This window comes from Nerophis lumbriciformis, linkage group LG14 (genome assembly GCF_033978685.3).
Source record: "Nerophis lumbriciformis linkage group LG14, RoL_Nlum_v2.1, whole genome shotgun sequence".
In the NCBI taxonomy this organism is placed as follows: Eukaryota; Metazoa; Chordata; class Actinopteri; order Syngnathiformes; family Syngnathidae; genus Nerophis; species Nerophis lumbriciformis.
The window spans coordinates 10,025,986-10,050,054 of NC_084561.2; the positions used below are offsets into that span (position 1 = coordinate 10,025,986).

At 38.0% G+C, this 24,069-nt stretch overlaps 2 protein-coding genes across 3 annotated transcripts in view; one reads left to right on the plus strand and one right to left on the minus strand.

The window, feature by feature from the left end:
* Positions 1-966, plus strand: part of eef1db (eukaryotic translation elongation factor 1 delta b (guanine nucleotide exchange protein)) — a 28,863-nt gene extending 27,897 nt beyond the window's left edge. For both annotated transcript variants that reach the window (XM_061976083.1, XM_061976082.2), the window contains one exon: positions 863-966. In XM_061976083.1, coding sequence (XP_061832067.1) covers positions 863-901 — 39 coding nt within the window. In that variant the 3' untranslated portion in view covers positions 902-966. The remainder of the gene's footprint in view (positions 1-862) is intronic.
* A 1,950-nt stretch (positions 967-2,916) lies between these two features.
* On the minus strand, positions 2,917-16,776 carry LOC133616715 (E3 ubiquitin/ISG15 ligase TRIM25-like). The gene is made up of 9 exons (XM_061976296.1): positions 16,655-16,776; positions 14,336-14,728; positions 11,851-11,946; positions 11,542-11,760; positions 11,298-11,445; positions 11,175-11,216; positions 3,965-4,036; positions 3,645-3,883; positions 2,917-3,504 (listed from the first exon to the last, which is right to left on the minus strand). Exons 2-9 carry the CDS (start codon positions 14,696-14,698, stop codon positions 3,211-3,213), a joined length of 1,473 nt encoding a protein of 490 aa, XP_061832280.1. The 5' UTR covers positions 14,699-14,728; positions 16,655-16,776; the 3' UTR covers positions 2,917-3,210.
* Positions 16,777-24,069: the final 7,293 nt, after the last annotated feature.

Genomic DNA, 24,069 nt, shown 5'->3' on the forward strand with positions numbered 1-24,069 from the left:
CGCAGTTTTTTTCATAGTTTGGCCGGCGGTGCGACTTATACTCAGGAGCGACTTATGTGTGAAATTAACACATTACCGTAAAATATCAAATATTATTTAGCTCATTCACGTAAGAGACTAGACGTATAAGATTTCATGGGATTTAGCGATTAGGAGTGACAGATTGTTTGGTAAACGTATAGCATGTTCTATATGTTATAGTTATTTGAATGACTCTTACCATAATATGTTACGTTAACATACCAGGCACGTTCTCAGTTGGTTATTTATGCCTCATATAACGTACACTTATTCAGCCTGTTGTTCACTATTCTTTATTTATTTTAAATTGCCTTTCAAATGTCTATTCTTGGTGTTGGCTTTTATCAAATACATTTCCCCAAAAAATGCGACTTATACTCCAGTGCGACTTATGTTTTTTTCCTTCTTTATTATGCATTTTCGGCCGGTGCGACTTATAGTCCGAAAAGTACGGTACATTTTTCCTATATTGTCAATCTTAAAACCATAATCACATGGAGTTATTGTAAAAAAAAAAATTACTGAGGAAGCAAAATTACTTTAGGTGTATATTTTGGTTGTTGGATTTTTTTTTTCTACTTTCAATTTAAAAAAAAAATTGTTCAGCAAATGGCTCCCAAACTACACTTTGGACACCCCTGCTGAACATTAGGATTGTCACATAAGACGTTATTTTTTTATACATAAAGGTATTTTGGTAGTAGTTTTGTTTATTTAAAAAAAAAAAAAAAAAAAAAAAAAGCTCAAGAAAGTGTAGAAATAGTAGATGTATCTACTATAAACGTATATAAAATATTTGCATCAAGACTAATTCTAGTGCTTTTCTGTGGTTGTATTTCAGGTTCAAAGTGTGGACGTTGCAGCGTTCAATAAGATTTAAATGTCGTACTATAAACACTCCGTGTGTCCTTTGTGTCCATGAATAAAAAAAACTCTTGCACTGAAGCATGTCTCGTTATTGGCAAAGGCTTGTATTGCTTTCAAAGTAAGAGCACAGGTAGCTTGTGTTCTGTTTATTAATCACTTCCACCACAATATTATTTATGAATATGTAAAATGATCAAATTAGCAAAAATATCCACTTGTCTTTGTATTTCACCCAAACTGACAAAAAGGCTTTTCAAGCTGCAACTTCTCTTTGGCACTATAGCTGGCTAAAGTCTGCTCTGTATTCATTTACCGGGTAGATGCAGGATGCCAAACATTAATGAGCCTCTGTAAAAATGTGCATATGAATACATGTACTGTTACATCCTTAGTCAAGAGTGCAATGTTAAAAAAAAAAAAAAAAGGTCATAATTTGAATTGACATAATGCTGAGGTCTTCTAATAAATATTACTACTTCAAATATAGCAACATAAAGGCACAAAAGAATTCAGACATTTTCTCCTATTTTAAATAGCTAGCAATTGACATCAAATGTACAATTAGGTGATGTGTGCTATATAGATATAACAGGTTATGTAACGTACAGAAGGAGCATCAGCATACTTGCATATATTGTAACAATGTAAGATGTCATGTTGTACAGAAATATACTACAGTCGTGCTCATAAGCTTACATACCCTGGGAGAATGTATGATTACTTGGCCATTCTTCAGAGTATGAAAAATACAAAAACCTTTCTTCCACTCATGCTTAATGATTGTGTGAAGCTATTTATTGGCAAACTGTTTACTCTTTTTAAATCGAAATGACAAAAGTACCCAAATGACCCTTATCAAAAGTTTATATACCCCAGTGACTTGAAGAAAAATGGGCTGCATGGTCGAGTCGCCAGAAGAAAGCCATTTCTGCGCAAATGTCACAAAGTATCCCGCTTACATTACGCCAAACAGCACAGAGACAAGCTTCAAAACTTCTGGAACAAAGTAATTTGGAGTGATGAGACCAAAATTTAACTTTTTGGCCACTCGACCATGCAACCCATTTTTCTTCAAGTGCCTCCTTATTGTGCTCTGTGGCGCTATCCGCGTTGGGGTGCTGTTAAGGTTGACAAAGTTTTTAAAAAAACGTCGGACTGTGTGTGCTTCTCTTGGGATGCTACATGACTTACATGACGTTAGTTGTACAATATAACCATCAAGCACTTGTTGCAGGTGGCTGAGTCTGACTCTGAGTCACCTTGCTATTTCGATCTGATTACTAGGGCTGTGAATCTTTGGGCACCACACGATTCGATTCTTCAAGGTAGCCTCAAAACTTCTGGAACAAAATAATTTGGAGTGATGAGACCAAAATTGAACTTTTTGGCCACTCGACCATGCAGCCCATTTTTCATCAAGTGCCTCCTTATTGTGCATCTTGAAACAGCCACACCACAATTTTTCAGAGAGTCCTGTATTTCACCTGAAGTTATTTGTGGATTTTTCTTTGCATCTCGAACAATTTTCCTGGCAGTTGTGGCTGAAATCTTTGCAGGTCTACCTGAACCCCTCATTTTCCACTTCTTAATCAGCGTTTGAACACTGCTGATTGGCATTCTCAATTCCTTGGATATCTTTTTATACCCCTTTCCTGTTTTACGCAGTTCAATTACCTTTTCTCGCAGATCCTTTTGACAATTCTTTTGCCTTCCCCATGACTCAGAATCCAGAAACATGTGTGCAGCACTGGCTGAAAGATGCAATGGTCTGTCTGAAGCCCAGAAACTCGCTGACCTTTTATACACACACATTAATTACTAACAAACATGTCACAGATGAGGATTGTGTGGGCTTTGTACCGAGGATGTCGTTGTGGCTTGTGCAGCCCTTTGAGACACTTGTGATTTAGGGCTATATAAATAAAGATTGATTGATTGATTGGAACCTTGATTAGCCATTCAAACCTGTTTGTCAACTTTTGTGCATGTTATCAGATCAAAGTCACTGGGGTATGCAAACTTTTGATCAGGGTCATTTGGGTACTTTCTTTTGTCATTTTGATTTAAAAAGAGTAAACACAGTTTGCCAATAAATAGCTTCACACAACCATTAAGCATGAGTGGAAGAAAGGTTTTTGTGTTATCATTCATATTCTCTGAAGAATGGCCAAGAAATCATAAATTCTCCCAGGGTATGTAAGCTTATGAGCACGACTGTATATGCATGCAACATGTTGTACAGTAATGTAATATTACTATATAAATATATATGTGGAACATGCTATGTTGTAGACTAGAGGGACTTTAGCTTATATGTCCATGTCAGTCAACACAGGTGAGGTTAACGGAGGCCCCGGGGCCGAGCCACACAGCCGGGTACAGAGGCTGGTCAAAGTTGGTCTTTATTTGGTGCAGTAGCTGGATTCCTGCAGGTGTCACCGAATAGAAACACAGCGCTCCCGCGTCGTGGTCCAGGAAGACCCCGATTTTGTGCGATATTCTGGCGGAGGGAATGCTGACCATATCGTCGCCATGGGTGAAGGTGAAAGAGGAAAGACCGCAGAGAAGACTCCACGATAGACTGTTGTGTCCAAGCCTGCTTTCGTTGGACGTCCCCTGAACGCAAACAAATCATAAGATCTTCAAGGGGATGCTGGAGCCTACAAGCCAGAGCACTACGGTACCTATTTGCTAACCTCTGTACTGTAAACAAAAATGATCGTCGTTTATGCCTCATCTTAAACAAAGCTAGTCACCTTTCTCTTGATGTTTTCGTAGGCGAGTCCCAGCGCCACCTGCTGGCCATCCCAGTCAGCTTCCCAGTAACAACGTCCTTGCAAACCTTCACGGCACATCGCCTGAGCCCAGCTGTCAAAGCGCTCGGGGTGAACCGGGTAGGACTGCACCTCTCCTGTCCGACCCACCGCACGGTTCCCCTCGGTCAGCAACAGCTCCTGGTGCGCCGTAAAAGGGTCCCAGGAAAGAGGATGGAAATCTAAAGAAAAGGCATACTGATGACATGAGGAAGAAAGAGCCGCTGTTACTGGTGAGAAAACCAACAACTACCGGTACTCACATCGAAGCAGATCACTTCTGTCGTCCAAAGTGGCGACGCTTGCAGTGTAGGACTTCTTCACTGTCGCACATCCTAAAAATGAACATTCAATCTCTCGACATCAGCAAAAACACATTAATTATGAAACGATTCTCTTAACTGCATCTTTTAAATATGTGGCTTTTATATAGACCTAGCCACATATGTTTCTCTATAGTAGATCATAGTCCTTGTTAGGGATGTCCGATAATATCAAACTGCCGATATCATCGGCCGATAAATGCTTTAAAATGTAATATCGGAAATTATCGGTATCTGTTTCAAAAAGTAAAATGTATGACTTTTTAAAACGCCGCTGTGTACTCGGGCGTAGGGAGAAGTACAGAGCGCCAATAAACCTTACAGGCACTGCCTTTGCGTGCCGGCCCAGTCACATAATATCTACGGCTTTTCACACACACAAGTGAATGCCATGCAAACTTGGCCAACAGCCATACAGGTCACACTGAGGGTGGCCGTATAAACAACTTTAACACTGTTACAAATATGCGCCACACTGTGAACCCACACCAAACAAGAATGACAAACACATTTCGGGAGAACATACGCACCGTAACACAACATAAACACAACAGAACAAATACCCAGAACCCCTTGCAGCGCTAACTCTTCCGGGACGCTACAATATACACCCCCCCACTACCCCCCCACCTCAACCTCGCCCACCTCAACCTCCTCATGCTCTCTCAGGGAGAGCATGTCCCAAATTCCATGCTGCTGTTTTGAGGCATGTTTTTTTTTTAAATGCATTTTGTGACTTCAATAATAAATATGGCAGTGCCATGTTGGCATTTTTTTCCATAACTTGAGTTGATTTATTTTGGAAAACCTTGTTACATTGTTTAATGCATCCAGCGGGGCATCACAACAAAATAAGGCATAATAATGTGTTAATTCCACGACTGTATATATCGGTATCGGTTGATATCGGAATCGGTAATTAAGAGTTGGACAATATCGGATATCGGCAAAAAAGCCATTATCGGACATCTCTAGTCCTCGTAAACCTCATTATAGAATACAATTAAAACTTTGAGAAAAATTATGATAGCAGAGAAAAGCATTCAGTCTTTAAGTAAATGAAGTACAAACCCCGTTTCCATATGAGTTGGGAAATTGTGTTAGATGTAAATATAAACGGAATACAATGATTTGCAAATCATTTTCAACCCATATTCAGTTGAATATGCTACAAAGACAACATATTTGATGTTCAAACTGATAAACATTTTTTTTTTTGCAAATCATTAACTTTAGAATTTGATGGCAGCAATACGTGACAAAGAAGTTGGGAAAGGTGGCAATAAATACTGATAAAGTTGAGGAATGCTCATCAAACACTTATTTGGAACATCCCACAGGTGTGCAGGCTAATTGGGAACAGGTGGGTGCCATGATTGAGTATTAAAAACAGCTTCCCAAAAAATGCTCAGTCTTTCACAAGAAAGGATGGGGCGAGGTACACCCCTTTGTCCACAACTGCGTGAGCAAATAGTCAAACAGTTTAAGAACAACGTTTCTCAAAGTGCAATTGCAAGAAATTGAGGGATTTCAACATCTACGGTCCATAATATCATCAAAAGGTTCAGAGAATCTGGAGAAATCACTCCACGTAAGCGGCATGGCCGGAAACCAACATTGAACGACCGTGACCTTCGATCCCTCAGACGGCACTGTATCAAAAACCGACATTAATCTCTAAAGGATATCACCACATGACCTCAGGAACACTTCAGAAAACCACTGTCACTAAATACAGTTTGTCGCTACATCTGTAAGTGCAAGTTAAAGCTCTACTATGCAAAGCGAAAGACATTTATCAACAACATCCAGAAACGCCGCCGGCTTCTCTGGGCCCGAGATCATCTAAGATGGACTCATGCAAAGTTGAAAAGTGTTCTGTGGTCTGACGAGTCCACATTTCAAATTATTTTTGGAAATATTCGACATCGTGTCATCCGGACCAAAGGGGAAGCGAACCATCCAGACTGTTATCGACGCAAAGTTGAAAAGCCAGCATCTGTGATGGTATGGGGGTGCATTAGTGCCCAAGGCATGGGTAATTTACACACCTGTGAAGGCACCATTAATGCTGAAAGGTACATACAGGTTTTGGAACAACATATACTGCCATCTAAGCGCCGTCTTTTTCATGGACGCCCCTGCTTATTTCAGCAAGACAATGCCAAGCCACGTTCAGCACGTGTTACAACAGCGTGGCTTCGTAAAAAAAGAGTGCGGGTACTTTCCTGGCCCGCCTGCAGTCCAGACCTGTCTCCCATCGAAAATGTGTGGCACATTATGAAGCGTAAAATACGACAGAGGAGACCCCGGACTGTTGAACGACTGAAGCTCTACATAAAACAAGAATGGGAAAGAATTCCACTTTCAAAGCTTCAACAATTAGTTTCCTCAGTTCCCAATCGTTTATTGAGTGTTATTAAAAGAAAAGGTGATGTAACACAGTGGTGAACATGCCCTTTCCCAATTACTTTGGCACGTGTTACAGCCATTAAATTCTAAGTTAATTATTATTTGCACAAAAAAAATAAAGTTTATGAGTTTGAACATCAAATATGTTGTCTTTGTAGTGCATTCAATTGAATATGGGTTGAAAGGGATTTGCAAATCATTGTATTCCGTTTATATTTACATCTAACACAATTTCCCAACTCATATGGAAACAGGGTTTGTAATTTTATCTTACCATTTCTATAGGGGGCCATATTTTACACTCGTATATTTTCAAAATAAAATGAATTTTACCGACTCGTTACTTTTGTTTAGACAAAGCATTATGATACAGAAGTACAGTGGAACCTCAATTTACAAACCCCTCTATTTGCAAAAATTTCAGTTTACAAAGTTTTAGACCGCGGCAAATATGCTGCTTCATTCATTCATTTTGTGCCTGCTCGTATTGAAGTGATTTGAGGAAGCCGGCTTCGTACGACGACAAGCTTTTAAAAGTGATGAGATTGGACTTTGCTGGACAAAAATGTCAAAGTGGATTAATTTCACAGCGGAGGAGAAGACTATCTCTTGGTCAGCGGCGCCTCTTCCAAGTGCACACACACCTCCTCCCTCCTCTGTCTGCTCATTTCTGTCCTCATGAGCTGCTCCTCTGCAATGTTAACGTACTGTAAGTGGATGTTACTTTTTAAACTGTTTATTACTGTATGGTTGTTAAAGTTAAGGATTTTTGATCATGGGGGACTTTGTGTGTGTGTGACAAAGAAGCGCATACAGCACACTTCAGCTTGTTGTTTTGACTTGTTGACAGAGACAGTTGATTAGTCACCCTCTTGTTTGATGTACTGTATAGTATAGCACCTTATGTTGTGTTCAAAATGTCCAAACCAATTAAGTTGGAAAATCGAGGTTCCACTGTATTATGATGCTATATTACTATATTATAAACTGGATGTTACATGTACAAGGACTATTTTTTTTTAAAGTTATTTCACAACTTTAAAAAAAATAGTTGAGTATTAGTAAACCCAATTGTTACATGTTACGTCTTGTTTTTTTGTTCATCATTTAAGCTATTGAGTAATAATAACCAGTATATGGTGGTGCCTCAGGATACACGTGCCTCAGCTCACAAGTTTTTACAACCTGTCTCTTGGCAAATTGTTATATTATCAAATGGCGGACATTTATACATGAAAATATGTAGAAACTGCTGATGGTATCAGTTTAAACTTGGGCTTTTTATCACAAAAGTTATTTAATAAGAGTATTAGTAACTAGTCTACATTTAAATTCACACAAGTTGGTAAAAGTTAAGTGAAAGTACTTGATTTTAAAACATTATTTTATTTAACACATATATTGTCTAGTGCATGTTGACACAAGACTACTTTAATAAACACTTTAGTACATTCTGCTGCTCAGATGTGATTTACATCCAAACATGGACATCTAAATTTAATGCTGTTAATCGTCAAACTGTTTTTCCTTGTTTCTAAAACAAATGAGACTTTTTCTTAATTCAAGAAACTGACAAAAGCCAAGTAGTTTAACTTTTACCGCGACTACCAAGTATGCCTTCTGTGTACTTTATGCTGAATTGAAAGCCCTGAAAGAGAAATAATAAAAACAAACAAATTCCAACTGAAATTTTAATGGGCCTACTATGTGTGCTGCGAACCTTTGGTCCCAGGGTTGATTGAAGCTAAAAAGTTAGCAGGCTATTGTTAGCTTATTATAATGGGAACAGTTAGTATACAAAATCCATAAACCATTCATTTTTGGTTTAAACCAGGGGTGTCAAAAACTACGGCCATCATCTTGTGGACAGCGTGAGTAATTCAGGTCAATGACCAAGAATTGTGTTTTCGAAGTGTATGTAGCACAGCATTTACTTATATGACTCAATCCAAACAACTTTCCGTACTCATGGCGCAAAAAAAAAAAAAAAGCTAAACACTTTCTACACTTATCCATGTTTGGTGCATTTAAGCTGCTGGATGTTTCTGATTGTTTGCAAAACTTTGTAGGTCGTCACAGAAGTAAACAAGGTATGAGTTGAATTTTCACATACTCTTAATATCCAATCATAGTATTTAGTATATATCATTATATTAATATACAGTAAATATGTACACATATATACTTAATGCATAGGCTATTGTTACTTTACATGCAGTCAGCTTAGGCCCCCTGGCCAAATTCTTTAGCCCAATACTGAACCCAAGTCAAAAATTTTGGACAGACTTTGCATAAATGATCAAAATTTGCAAAAATTCTAGCATGAAATGTTAGCATGGTAACATAAGAAAAGTTAGCCTACTTCTAAGATGGCGACAAATACGAGAATCCATGATTTTTAGGTTCAAATTAATATTTGCTAAAATACTAGCATTAAATGTTGGCATGCTAACGTTAGAATGATAACATAGCAAAAGTTAACATACTTCTAAGATGTCACCAAGTATCAAAATCCATGATTATTAAGTTCAAATGAATACAATTTGCTAAAATACTTGCTTAAAGGTTGGCATGCTAATGTTAGAATGATAACATCGCAAAAGTTAACGTACCGTATTTTTCGGATTATAAGCCGCTCGAGTATAAGTCGCACCGGCCGAAAATGCATAATAAAGAAGGAAAAAAACATAAGTCGCACTGGAGTATAAGTCTCATTTTTTGGGGAAACTTATTTGATAAAATCCAACACCAAGAATAGACATTTGAAAGGCAATTTAAATTAAATAAAGAATAGTGAACAACAGGCTGAATAAGTGTACGTTATATGAGGCATAAATAACCAACTGAGAACGTGCCTGGTATGTTAACGTAACATATTATGGTAAGAGTCATCCAAATAACTATAACATATAGACATACTTGCCAACCTTGAGACCTCCGATTTCGGGAGGTGGGGGGTGGCGTGGTCGGGTGTGGGATGAGGGAGTGGTTAAGAGGGGAGGAGTATATTTACAGCTAGAATTCACCAAGTCAAGTATTTCACATACATATATATATATATATATATATATATATATATATATATATATATATATGTGAAATACTTGACTTGGTGAAGTCAAGTATTTCATATATATATATATATATATATATGTATATATATATATATATATATATATATATAAGAAATACTTGACTTTCAGTGAATTCTAGCTATATATATATATATATATAAAGAAATACTTGAATTTCAGTGTTCATTTATTTACACATATACACACACATAACACTCATGTACTCATTGTTGAGTTAAGGGTTGAATTGTCCATCCTTGTTCTATTCTCTGTCACTATTTTTCTAACCATGCTGAACACCCTCTCTGATGATGCATTCCGCTTTGTCTCCTTGTTGTGTGCGCAGTTGTGCACTGCACTCTCTAAAAGCCGTAGATGTTATTGTCACATATGCATGTACAGTAGAGGGCAGTATTGTCCTGTTTAAGAGTGTCACAACATTGCTGTTTACGGCAGACTAACTGCTTTACGGTAGACAAAACGTGACTGCTGTTATGTGTTGTTGCCGCGCTGGGAAGACGTTAATGAAAGTGCCTAACAATAAACCTGGAGGGGGCGTGGCCTCCAGCTCCGCCAGAATTTCGGGAGATTTTTGGGAGAAAATTTGTCCCGGGAGGTTTTCGGGAGAGGCGCTGAATTTCGGGAGTCTCCCGGAAAATCCGGGAGGGTTGGCAAGTATGCATATAGAACATGCTATACGTTTACCAAACAATCTGTCACTCCTAATCGCTAAATCCCATGAAATCTTATACGTCTAGTCTCTTACGTGAATGAGCTAAATAATATTATTTGATATTTTACGGTAATGTGTTAATAATTTCACACATAAGTCGCTCCTGAGTATAAGTCGCACCCCCGGCCAAACTAGGAAAAAAAACTGCGACTTATAATCCGAAAAATACGGTACTTCTAAGGTGTCACCAAGTATCCAAATCCATGATTATTAAATTTAAATTAATAAAATTTGCTAAAATACTCGCTTAAATGTTTGCATGCTAATGTTAGCATGATAACACAGGAAAAGTTAGCATACTTCAAGATAGCACCAAGTATCATAATCAATGATTTTTAGATTTAAATGAATAAAGTTAAAGATAAAGTGCCAATGATTGTCACACACACACTAGGTGTGGCGAAATTATTCTCTGCATTTGACCCATCACCCTTGATCACCCCTAGGAGGTGAGGGGAGCAGTGAGCAGCAGCGGTGGCCGCGCCCGGGAATCATTTTTGTTAATTTAACCCCCAATTCCAACCCTTGATGCTGAGTGCCAAGCAGGGAGGTAATGGGTCCCATTTTTATAGTCTTTGGTATGACTCGGCCGGGGTTTGAACTCACAACCTACCGATCTCAGAGCGGACCTAGATACAATTCGAGCATAAAACATTAACATACTAACGTTCACATGCTAACATATTAGAAGTTGGCAACTTCTAATACTAATATGGCACACAGTTTCAAAAGCCATGTTTTTAGGTTTGAATACAATACATTTGATAAAAAGCGAACATAAAATGTTAGCATGTTATAATGGAAACAGCATGCTTCACAGCAGGCGCATAAAAATCTCAAAACATTGGGCCTGTTGGTTAAACAATAGAAAACTATGTACATAAGTTGGAGAAATATAAACATGGCGTACAACATGATACTTTATGCTCACCTTTGTTTGACTTCTCTGACTGCAGCATGTTGACATTTTTTACTGTGAAAAGACAACAAACTATTGTAGTGCAGCGGTCAGTATAATCAACAATAACAATACATTAGTGTTTACAATAAACACCTGCGGCGCTGATGTTGGTAAACTGTGCGTGGTAAAAAGTCTGCAGGTGTTCCTTCATGTCGGAGATGGATCTCCTCACGCCGCCAAAGGAGACGTGAGGATTGAGTGTCAGAGAACGTTCTTCTGCTGCTGGACTGCAAAACGTATTCTGCACACACAAGTCGATCAAGAACCCTTCAAACAACCTTGGAAGATCCCATTACTGTTGATTAAAAACGGCCCAAGGTCAGAATTTGTTGCTTACGATCAGATGCTGATCCTGCGATCCTTGCAGCGCGGCGTCTCGCTCCTTCAGCTGGCAGATTTGTCGTTCCAGGCGATGCAGCAGGTTCTCGCAGCGAGTCGACTCCGCCTTCTCCTGAGCCCTGATGAGCGCCTTCACTTCCACACGACGGTGCTCCAAAAACATTTGCAGCTCCGCAAAGATCCTGCTGGCATCCTTGACTGCTTCCTTGGCGCGGTGCTTAAAAATATGGTACATCATATGTTTTAGTTATTATCAGAACATGTCCAAAATGGACAGATGGTAACACGTGTGGTTTTTATTACTTACAGAGAAAGACTTCAAGTTTTGTTTCAGCTGCTGAACCTCACGTTCTTTCTCCGTAATTTGCTCGCCGATGTTTCTACGCATTTCTTCAAAATGTTTCTATGGCAACAAGAAATCAAATAATACTTTTTTACTACCATATATGTATCAAACTATATATTCTTACCATAGTATTCAGCTGTCAATGTATTAGTTTATTTATAGACGTTTTATTAAATACATTATTGCAGTGGTTTTAGAAAACTACATCAACATTGCTTCTTTTCTCCCCCACAAATAAATGAACATGTAAATAATATAACCGTAATGGCAGTCATATATTTTATGAGTGTGTGAGCAATTCAGGGACAAAGGACCTCGGTAGCACGGCAAGCAATGGCGGTAGTTTTTTCCCGCAGACGAGCGAGCTAAACCCCCTGGATGTCTTTGCTCACACCGTCCCTTATGCCACCGAAGATGATCAAGAGAAGAATATCGACCCTAGTTTCCCTGGCCTGCTGACATCAACTCCAAAACTGGACAGATCAGCTTTCAGGAAAAGTGAGCGGATGAGGGTATGTCTACAGAATATATTAATTGATGAAAACTTTATTCATTACTCGCGGTTTTACATAAATTATTATACATGAACTGTGTTTACCAATAATTTAGCTTAAAAACATTACAACACTTAAAAACAAACACATACCAATCGTTGGTTAGAAGGCGATCGCCGAATTCGTCCTTGCTTTCTCCCGTGTTGCTGGCTATCGTGTCGTTTTCGTCGGTTTCCCTTGCATTCGGTTCAAACCGATATGGCTCAATAGCTTCAATTTCTTCTTCAATTTCGCTAAAGCCGCTGAAATCCGAGTCTGAATCCGAGCTAATGTCGCTATACCTTGCTGTTCTATCCGCCATGTTTGTTTGTATTGGCATCACTGTGTGACGTCACAGGAAAATGGACGGGTGTATATAACGATGGTTAAAATCAGGCACTTTGAAGCTTTTTTCAGGGATATTGCGTGATGGGTAAAATTTTGAAAAAAACTTCGAAAAATAAAATAAGCCACTGGGAACTGATTTTTAATGGTTTTAACCCTTCTGAAATTGTGAACTAATTAATTATTAAATTAGATTGGAAACCGCATATTAAATATATAAAGGGAAAAATATCCAAATCCATTGCTATTCTTTATAAAGTAAAACACATGCTGAATAAGAAATGTCTTCATATGTTATATTCTTTTATTTTTCCATATTCAACATATTGTGTTGAAGTTTGGGGAAATGTTTATAAAACAAACACAGACCCAATAATTAAACTTCAAAACAGGGTCATTAGAATAATACACAAAGCGTGCTACTATGAACATACCAATCCATTATTTATAAGTTCTAATGTGTTAACATTTTCAGATATTGTGTTTTTAAAAACAATGGAAATTATGTTTCGAGGAAAGAACAGCCTTCCAGCTTGTATTCTTAGGTTATTTCAATTAAGAGGAGAAAACTATAATTTACGGGGGAAATTGATTTTTTTAAATAGGTAAAGTAAGAAGGAATATAAAATACAAATGTATTTCAGTTTTAGGAGTTAAATGGTGGAACAAGCTCAGTGATGAGCTGAAGACATGTAGTTCTTAGGGTTTAAGAAAACCTTGAAAGGTGAAATAATTGAAAATTTTAAAATATATTAACAATTACTTTCATCCGATTGATTTTTTTTAACGATGTTTCAGGCAATCTAATTTTCAGTGAAGATATAGGATAGGCAAATATAAGCTTTGGCTTCAGCCTATTCCTTTTTCGGTCATTCTTTTTTCTTTTCGTGTGTAAATGTGTATGATTGTTAAATATGTCTAATCTGTACTGTTAAACTGCTCACACAAAATGGTTGATGGTTGATTATATGACCGAAATAAACTTATTTCATTCATTCATATACTAAAAAAATAAGGAAGAAACTACAATACAAATAAAAAATAAATAAATTGGTTTCCATCTATACAATATTTATGTATTCACAGTAGAGATAAACTTATTTGCACCAATATTAGGCATTTTGACGTATATGTCTTTTTTTTCTCTTTTCTTTTACTACTACTTCTACATATTAAACCAGTATTTAGTAGGGCTGTGACAGTATTGTGGATACCCTGGTATTTCGGTTTCAAAGTCTTCGCCTAACAGTATCAAACAAAAACTTGTGTAGTTTTTTCCGCCGGTCATTAGTCGACTCTGAAAACAACCTACATCTACCAGAATCCTCTGCGCACCGTGGGGCTCCAAGGTGGGGGTGTGGAATGCAGGAAAGTGAAGTGTGTTCAGAGTCGATTAGTCACATGCAACCAAGGTACCAAAACATGGTACCGTTGGATTTTACGTGAATCGGTGACCGGTCGTACCGGCGGATGGTGCCAAAAAGTATGGGATTTGGTACCTATTCCTAAACTTGTCACTTGTAAAATGTTAATACATACAGTTGTAAGGTTCGTGTACATCTACGCACCTCCCCAAAGGTCCTCCCTGCATGGACTGAGGACACGTCAAAGGTGGGATGCTCAAAGCCTTGGGTCATGGAGAACGCCGGGTCCTGGTAGAGGGGAGGAGCAGATGGACCCTCACTTAACTGTGCAGCCGCCAGTCTTTGGATCATCTCTGTCAGCAAGGTGTTCCTGCCCAGGGTCGGTCTGGGACTGAAGGTGGCTCTGCAGTGTGGACAGCTGCAGACCATTTGACTGTCCCAGTAGCTTGTCAGGCAGCTCTGACAGAAGCTATGACCGCACGGGATGCTGACCGGGTCCTTCAGCACTTCCAAACATATTGAACAGCTGAACTCTGCTGCGTTCAAACCGAAATGGGCTTGAGCCATCGTAGCGGAGCGGAGACGGGACACCAAAACCTGGAACAGGTAGGGAAATCACAAAACCTTTACAGTGGATCCTCGACTTTTGAGTGTTGTCTCTCGGCTATTGCAAGCCAAAATTTGAGATACAAGCATTCCCGCCAAAACATCTGCTCTTACTTGCTAGCATTAGCTAATAGCTAGCTTTGTTTCCCCACCATTGGATTGACTGATTGAGACTTTTATTAGTAGATAGTACAGTACATATTCCGTACAATTCACCACTAAATGGTAACACCCGAATAAGTTTTTCAACTTGTTAAGTCGGGGTTCACGTTAATCAATTCATGGTACAAATATATACTATCATCATAATACAGTCATCACACAAGTTAATCATCAGAGTATATACATTGAATTATTTACAATCCGGGGGATGGTATGTGGAGGGGGTTAGGTTTGGTTGATATCAGCACTTCAGTCATCAACAATTGTATCATCAGAGAAATGGACATTGTCACAGTGTAGGTCTGACTTGGTAGGATATGTACAGTGAGCAGAGAACATAGTGAGCTCAGAAAGCATAAGAACAAGTATATACATTTGATTATTTACATTTGATTATTTACAATCCGGGGAGATGGGATGTGGTGGGGGAGGGTGTTAGTCTAGGGTTGTAGTTGCCTGGAGGTGTTCTTTTAGTGCGGTTTTGAAGGAGGATAGAGATGCACTTTCTTTTACACCTGTTGGGAGTGCATTCCATATTGATGTGGCATAGAAGAAGAATGAGTTAAGACCTTTGTTAGATCGGAATCTATTTTAATCTATTCTAATTTAACGTGGTTAGTAGAGCTCCCCCTGGTGTTGTGGTTATGGCGGTCATTTACGTTCTGGAAGTAGTTTGTCATGTACTTCGGTATCAGGGAGGTGTAGCGAATTTTATAGACCAGGCTCAGTGCAAGTTGTTTTACTCTGTCCTCCACCCTGAGCCAGCCCACTTCGGAGAACTGGGTAGGAGTGAGGTGTGATCTTAGACTTAGACTTGGACTTCCTTTTTATTGTCATTCAAATTTGAACTTTACAGCACAGATAAGAACGAAATTTCGTTACATAAGCTCATGGTAGTGCAGGATAAAAAAGCAATAAGGTGCATATATAAATAAATAAATAGGTTACTGTACAGATAAATATATTGCACTTTTCACGTTTATGGCTGTATGTTATATTGTCTTTTTTATTCCAGCGAGTTAATCCATTTTGGGGGGAGTTGAGGGGGTGGAGGTCTAGAAGTAACCTGACTAGCTTGTTCTGGGATGTTTGGAGTCTAGATTTGAGGGTTTTGAGGGTACCAGGAGGTGCATGCGGAATCGAAAAAGGAAGAAGAAAGTGAGTGTGAAGGACAGTCCGTAGAGGAAGAAGTGGATGACATTCATTGAATTAATTAAATAAATGATAAACATGTGTGTAGTCGATTTGATAAAGGAGTCTAGCCAAAGATGTCAAAATGATATCAAAACGGCAGGACATTTATCCATGAAAATATGGAGAAGCTGCTTTAAGGAGATACCGTAGAAGTCCGCTCTCCAAGGTAAATACTGTACATTACTACTATTACATAGTTTCATAAAACTACTGTTGGTTGTAGTACATTCTATTGTATTTTTACATACAATATTTCTTATCTAAAAATGTATTTTTCTTTTTAAAAAGGCATGTTGCATGTTCAAACTGTGCTGTTTTGGGAGCCAGTCACTGATTGAATTGATTTTTTAATTCAATGAGCGACGTTGAGGAGACTCCCCTCAATACTGAGATAGGCTCCAGCACCCCCCGCCACCCCGAAAGGGATAAGCGGTAGGAAATGAATGGATGGAATACTGTACCAATACAGTCAACACGTCAAAATGTCATCTAATACATTCAATACAGTAATAATACATTCCCTATAAACAGAGGCTTGAGCAAATGAGTAATTTGACTCACCAGTCAGTGTTTCAATCGGTGCACTTGCGTACCTACACTCGTCTTTTGAGTATTTATAAAATAATGACAGTACCCGAATGTTGTACTGGACTCAAGCCATTGTGTTGTTCTCGAAAGTCGCCATCTTGGTTACGTGACGGAAAAGGCGGGACTTATTTGAATTTTTTTTTTTTTTTTTAAATAACTTGATATTGTAGTGCTGTTTTATACCGAGTGAACATGTAGTGAACATGTGTACAAAAGCTAATTATATAAATTATTATTAAAATTAAAATATTGCGATTGTCATTTCCGGTCCGTGTGGATTCTCAGATTTGCCATAACTACACTGCCAAAGTTCGATTCCTAAGAACAGTACTACGCTGTATACACAAAGACATTTTGTTGACATTATTATAATATAATTTTTTGTCTATAATAAAGTGTACTGATGGAAGTATTACATTTTAGAAGACAACTATTGGCATACTTGCCAACCTTGAGACCTCCGATTTCGGGAGATGGGGTGGGGGGTGGGGGGCGTGGTCGGGGGCGGGGGCGTGGTTAAGAGGGGAGGAGTATATTGACAGCTAGAATTCACCATTCTACATCCTGAAAACATGCAAACAAAACTGTTTAGATAATTGATACTTCAAACTTGCATAAATAAATCTTAAGGAATATAACATAACTTGGCTTCTGAGAGCTAAAATTAATTATTTCAAATATGTTTATTTTAATGTATAATTCTATTGCTGGATGTAATAAGGAGTCAGAAAAAATACAAATAAAAATACAATTAATTTTGATGTTTTTAGCAAAATATAGTAAAAATGTATTTTTTTGTTTTTTGTTTTTTTTTAATTAATAAATATATTTATTTTTAGGTAAGATAAACATAATAATACAATTTATCTCTAGTCTGGATGATTTAGGTCTTGTCACCCTGTTGTCCTCCCGTCGTGAAAAAAGGCTGTCCTCACTCAGGTCCGCATGGAGCTGGAGGCCATGCTCCCTCCACCTCCGGCTGAAAATCGGGAGATTTTCGGGAGAATATTTGTCCCGGGAGATTTTCGGGAAAGGCGCTGAATTTCGGGAGTCTCCCGGAAAATTCGGGAGGGTTGGCAAGTATGACTATTGGTAGCAGACTCTAGAGCAGGGATAGGGAACCTATGGCTCTAAAGCCAGATGTGGCTCTTTTGATGACTGCATGTGGCTCTCAGATAAATCTTAGCTGACATTGCTTAACCCAGTGTTTTTCAACCACTGTGCCGCGGCGTGAGATAAAGTCTGGTGTGCCGTGGGAGATTATCTAATTTCACCTATTTGGGTTAAAAATATTTTTTGCAAACCAGTAATAATAGTCTGCAAATGATGTGTTGTTGAGTGTCGGTGCTGTCTAGAGCTCGGCAGAGTAACCGTGTAATACTTTTCCATATCACTAGGTGGCAGCCGGTAGCTAATTGTTTTGTAGAACGGGAGGCAGCGTGCAGGTAAAAAAGTGTCTAATGCTTAAACCAAAAATAAACAAAAGGTGAGTGTCCCTAAGAAAAGGCATTGAAGCTTAGGGAAGGCTATGCAGAACGAAACTAAAACTGAACTGGCTACAAAGTAAACAAAAACAGAATGCTGGACGACAGCAAAGACTTACTGTGGAGCAAAGACGGCGTCCACAATGTGCATCTGAACATGACATGACAATCAACAATGTCCCCACAAAGAAGGATAAAAACAACTGAAATATTCTTGATTGCTAAAACAAAGTAGATGCGGGAAATATCGCTCAAAGGAAGACATGAAACTGCTACAGGAAAATACCTAAAAAAGAGAGAAAAAGCCACCAAAATAGGAGCACAAGACAAGAACTAAAACACTACACACTGGAAAACAGCAAACAAGTCAAAATAAGTCACAGGGTGATGTGACAGGTGGGGACAGTACACCTACTTTGAGACAAGAGCTATAGTGATGCATGCTTGGTTATGGTTTAAAGTCATATCCAACAATTGCGACAACGACTTTTTATTGTCAACGGAGTTTAGTTTTCTAATGATTTCTGCTGGTGGTGTATGCCTCCGCATTTTTTCAGCGCAAAAAGTGTGCCTTGGCTCAAAAAAGTTGAAAAACACTGGCTTAACCTAATAAGTCATGAATAATTCCGCTGGTAATCAGTGTTAAAAAATAACGTTCAGAATATAAAACATTCTCATGCATTTTAATCCATCAATCCGTTTTCTTCCGCACTTGTTCATTAATGGTAAGAAGTATTTTATTAATTATTGGTTAACTTCAGAATAACAATGGTATTAAAAAGAATAAGAGACTTATTATACTCCAAAAATGTTGGTGTTACTTAAAAATGCACACATTTAGTTGTATTCAGTGTTAAAAAAAAATACTATATGGCTCTCACGGAAATACATTTTAAAAATATTTGGCTTTCATGGCGCTCTCAGCCAAAAAGGTTCCCGACCCCTGGTGTAAACGTAGTCTAAGTTGGAGGTGTTAAAATCGCCATGTAAAATTGCTAATGTATAGCAGCATCAAGTGGAAAAGTGGAGCCTATTTTTAAACTTACTTTGGAGTAGAGATGTCCGATAATGGCTTTTTTGCCGATATCCGATATTCCGATATTGTCCAACTCTTAATTACCGATTCCGATATCAACCGATACCGATATATACAGTCGTGGAATTAACACATTATTATGCCTAATTTTGTTGAGATGCCCCGCTGGATGCATTAAACAATGTAACAAGGTTTTCCAAAATAAATCAACTCAAGTTACGGAAAAAATAAGACTATTTTTCAAAATGTTCCAAGATGTTATTAATCATTAATTAATTAATGAATGATTAATATAATGCAGTGGTTCTTAACCTGGGTTCGATGGAACCCTAGGGGTTCGGGGAGTCGGGCTGAGGGGTTCGGCGGAGGTCGAGACACACCCGACTCATCGTGTAAATAAAAACTTCTCCCTATCGGCGTGTTACGGATACGACAAAAGCAGGAGTCAGACTGATTTGCGGGTGTGTAATTTGTTGTGAGTTTATGCACTGTGTTGGTTTTGTTCTTTGAACAAGGTGATGTTCATGCACGGTTCATTTTGTGCACCAGTAAAAAAAACATGGTAACACTTTAGTATGGGGAACATATCACCAGTAATTAGTTTGCTTATTAACATGCAAATTAGTAACATATTGGCTCTTAACTAATCATTATTAAGTTCTTATTACTGCCTTATTCGGCATGGCCTTATTGTAACCCTAACCCTCTAACCCTGGCCCTAACGCTCTAACCCAGGGGTCGGGAACCTTTTTGGCTGGGAGAGCAATGAAAGCCAAATATTTTAAAATGTATTTCCGTGAGAGCCATATTATATTTTTTAACACTAATTACAACTAAATGCGTGCATTTTTAAGTAAGACCAACATTTTTAGAGTATAATAAGTCTCTTATTCTTTTCAATAACATTGTAATTCTGAAGCTAACCAATAAAAAATAAAATACTTCTTACCATTACTGCGACTTCTTGAACAGGTGTAGTAGAAAACAAAAGGATGGATAAAAATGCGTGACAATGTTTTATATTTTGAACGTTATTTTTAACACTGATTACCAGCGGAATTATTCATTACTTATCATGTCAAGCAATGTCAGCTAAGATTTATCTGAGAGCCAGATGCAGTCATCAAAAGAGCCACATCTGGCACTAGAGGCATAGGTTCCCTACCCTTGCTCTAACCCTAACCCTAATCAAATAACTCTAAATTAAGTCTTTGTTACTTAGACAGAGGTGGGTAGTAACGCGCTACATTTACTCCGTTACATCTACTTGAGTAACTTTTGGGATAAATTGTACTTCTAAGAGTAGTTTTAATGCAACATACTTTTACTTTTACTTAAGTATATTTATAGAGAAGGAACGCTACTTTTACTCCGCTACTTTTATCTACATTCAGCTCGCTATTCGCTACTAATTTTTATCGATCTGTTAATGCACGCTTTGTTTGTTTTGGTCTGTCAGACAGACCTTCAAAGTGCCTGCCTTACTGGTGACGTTTCACTTCGTTCCACCAATCAGATGCAGTCACTGGTGACGTTGGACCAATCAAACAGAGACAGGTGGTCACATGACCTGACTTAAACAAGTTGAAAAACCTATTGGGGTGTTACCATTTAGTGGTCAATTGTACGGAATGTGTACTGTACTGTGCAATCTAATAATAAAAGTTCCAATCAATCAATCAAAAGTGTGAAGGACAAATATACTTGTTTTATTTCAACCGTACATCCCGTCAAAAGCCTCAAGACTGACCGCACATGAGGACGTTCCTGTCTTCACAATAAAAGTGCCGCTCCATCGCGCCTGCGCTTTCAAAACAAGAGTCTCCGAAAGCCAGCGCAAACAAGCTAGCAAGCTACGGAGTTTGACGCCAATATATTTCTTGTAAAGTGTATAAAAACGAATATGGAAGCTGGACAAATAAGGTGCCAAAAACCCACCACTTTCATGTGGTATTAGACAGAAAGGAGGAACTTTTCTTCTCCTCCATTTGAAAACGTGGACGTTATCATCACTACTGTCTGATTACAATCAACGCAAGTCATCAGAATCAGGTAATACACCAACTTATATTCTAGTCTGCATGAAAGAAAGGAATCTATATGTTAAACATGCATGTATATTCATTAAAACATCTTTAACATGTAAACAAAAACAGCAAAATAAATACATATAAATTATATACTGTATATATCAATGTATATGTATGTATATATATACCGTATATATATATATATATATATGTGTGTGTGTATGTTACTCATCAGTTACTCAGTACTTGAGTAGTTTTTTCACAACATACTTTTTACTTTTACTCAAGTAAATATTTGGGTGACTACTCCTTACTTTTACTTGAGTAATAAATCTCTAAAGTAACAGTACTCTTACTTGAGTACAATTTCTGGCTACTCTACCCACCTCTGTACTTAGAATATGTTCCCCTAGTGTCCAAAAAACTCTAAATTAAGTCTTTGTTAATTAGAATATGTTCCCCATACTAAAGTGTTACCAAAAACATATTACTTTGTCTTGAATTTGAAAAAAAAAACATTTTATTTTTCACTAAAGAAGGGTTCGAATATGAAACTGGTGGGGTTCGGTACCTCCAACAAGGTTAAGAACCAATGATCTAATGGTATACAATTACTTTTTTTTTACCAGAAAGTTTGTAAAATGCTGATTTATAATGAGATTAAAACACAGGATAAAGATTTTGGTCAAAGATTAAAAAAAAATTTGTATCAACAAAAATATGACAATAACAAAACAAAATAATACAATTATTCTATAAGAGGCCATTCTGTTTAAACAAAATAAAGTCAAAATAGTTGTCCTTTTGCGCCTAATATAAATGCAACAATGTAACAATATCAATAATTTAATATAAAAACACGCATATATATGTGAATATAAATACGAAGCCAACCATGACCATAATTAGCATCAGTATTTTTGGTATGTGTTAGTTACACTAAATTGGCCCTAGTGTGTGAATGTGAGTGCGAATGTTGTCTGTCTATCTGTGTTGGCCCTTTGATGAGGTGGCGACTTGTCCAGGGTGTAACCCGCCTTCCGCTCGATTGTAGCTGAGATAGGCTCCAGCGCCCCCCGCGACCCCGAAGGGATTAAGCGGTAGAAAATGGATGGATGGATGGATAGTTACAATGCAGTTCCCGCCCATGTTTTAGCTGACAACACCCATACTTGCCAACCCTCCCGAATGTTCCGGGAGACTCCCGAAATTCAGCGCCTCTCCCGAAAACCTCCCCGGGACAAACATTCTCCCAAAAATCTCCCGATTTTCAGCCGGAGCTGGAGGCCACGCCCCCTCCAGCTCCATGCGGACCTGAGTGAGGACAGTCTTTTTTTCACGTCCGCTTTCCCACGATATAAACAGCGTGCCTGCCCAATCACGTTAAAAATAAAAAGCAACAATGAGAATAAAAATATAACAGTAAAATAAGAATATAACAAGAGAAACTAGACAGTAGAGACCATGTTATGAAAAAGTATTGCACTGTCATCCTAGTACCTCCCCTCCCTCCCAGAGAGGAGTTGCTTAGAAAACTGTTTTATTTTAGATATGTAATCCTCCATGTTAATAGTCCAGGCGAGAAGAAAAAATAAACGATCGCTGCTAACTGTTGCTGCTTGTTGTCACTTCTTCTGCAGCCGAGTAGTCACAAGAATGATCTCTGGGATCACTACCGCCCTCTACCACCAGGAGGCGGGATTACTGCGAGCCTCACACAGTGCGTCTTCGCAGCCGTTTTATGATTGCTCAGCACAAGAAATACGTTACACCAGGGGCGTCACTAGCTTTTAAGGACAGGGGGGGCTTTGCCCCCAGGAGATGCACAGGATGCGAGCGAATGTTACGCACGAGCACAAAACTTCACAAACGGCTAACAAAGACTTAGAAATTATTCATTGTTATTATTATTATTTTAAAAAAAATGCACGGAACGAAATGAAATGCTCCCCAGTACGATGGCTTTTGACCATATTTTTTCTTTTTATGTATTTATTCATTTTACATTTTATATTAAATGTCTTGGTTTTTCCTCCCTCTGAAAATCCTATTAAATGTTTAACAAGCCATCCTATAATAATAAAACAGCTATTAATGTAACAATACAATAAAACCAATATATTTAATGATGTTTTTTTCATTTTAACAATAGGCTTATGTATATTACTTTATATAGATTCTACAAGAAACACAAAACTTAAAAAATAAATGATTTACAATTGCACACACAAGGTTTTGTGCAGCTTCACTCATTGTAAAGGAAGATAATGTGCTTCGTACACCTGCAGGACCGCAAGCAAGGTCGCAGAGAAAATGCGGACTGGAATTTGAGTGATGTGGGCATTTTCCATATGAACAAGTGGAATGGATTGGATACCGACGCATGAAAGGGACTCTCTACCTTACGCTACGAAGTGAGGGGAAACTGAGTGAATAATAACAGGTTATATGATTATTTATTTAAACTCATATTCGGGCCACTTTATAATGAATATGTATTTGTAAAAAAAATCTATATATATATAACACCAAATTATTTAGGGGGGGCTCAAGAATATTTTAGGGGGGCTTGAGCCCCCCTAAAATAGGCCTAACAACGCCAATGACCGCAATTCTCAGTATTTGAACGGCAAATGTGAAAATTCAGCGATTTTGAATAAAAATAATCTAAAACTGGTGAAGTTAAATGGAAAATAACTTTATAGTATAATCACTGGATACATATAACAATTTAATTTTTTTTCTTTCTTTTTACATTTTTTTTTTCTTTCCATGATGGCAGGTGAGGCCCCGCCCCTGACTGCAAGTCACTGGTACTTTGGCAGGTGTTAGTATAAA

What these genes read in the sequence shown, in the direction of transcription:
- LOC133616715 (XM_061976296.1), bottom strand. Translation starts at nt 14,698, where the DNA reads ATGGCTCAAGCCCATTTCGGTTTGAACGCAGCAGAGTTCAGCTGTTCA. An exon ending in CAGGGAGGACCTTTGGGGAG is followed by an intron (nt 11,947 to 14,335) that starts GTGCGTAGATGT and finishes TTGTTGCCATAG; the next exon opens with AAACATTTTGAAGAAATGCG. An exon ending in CGCAGGATCAGCATCTGATC is followed by an intron (nt 11,446 to 11,541) that starts GTAAGCAACAAA and finishes TTGTGTGTGCAG; the next exon opens with AATACGTTTTGCAGTCCAGC.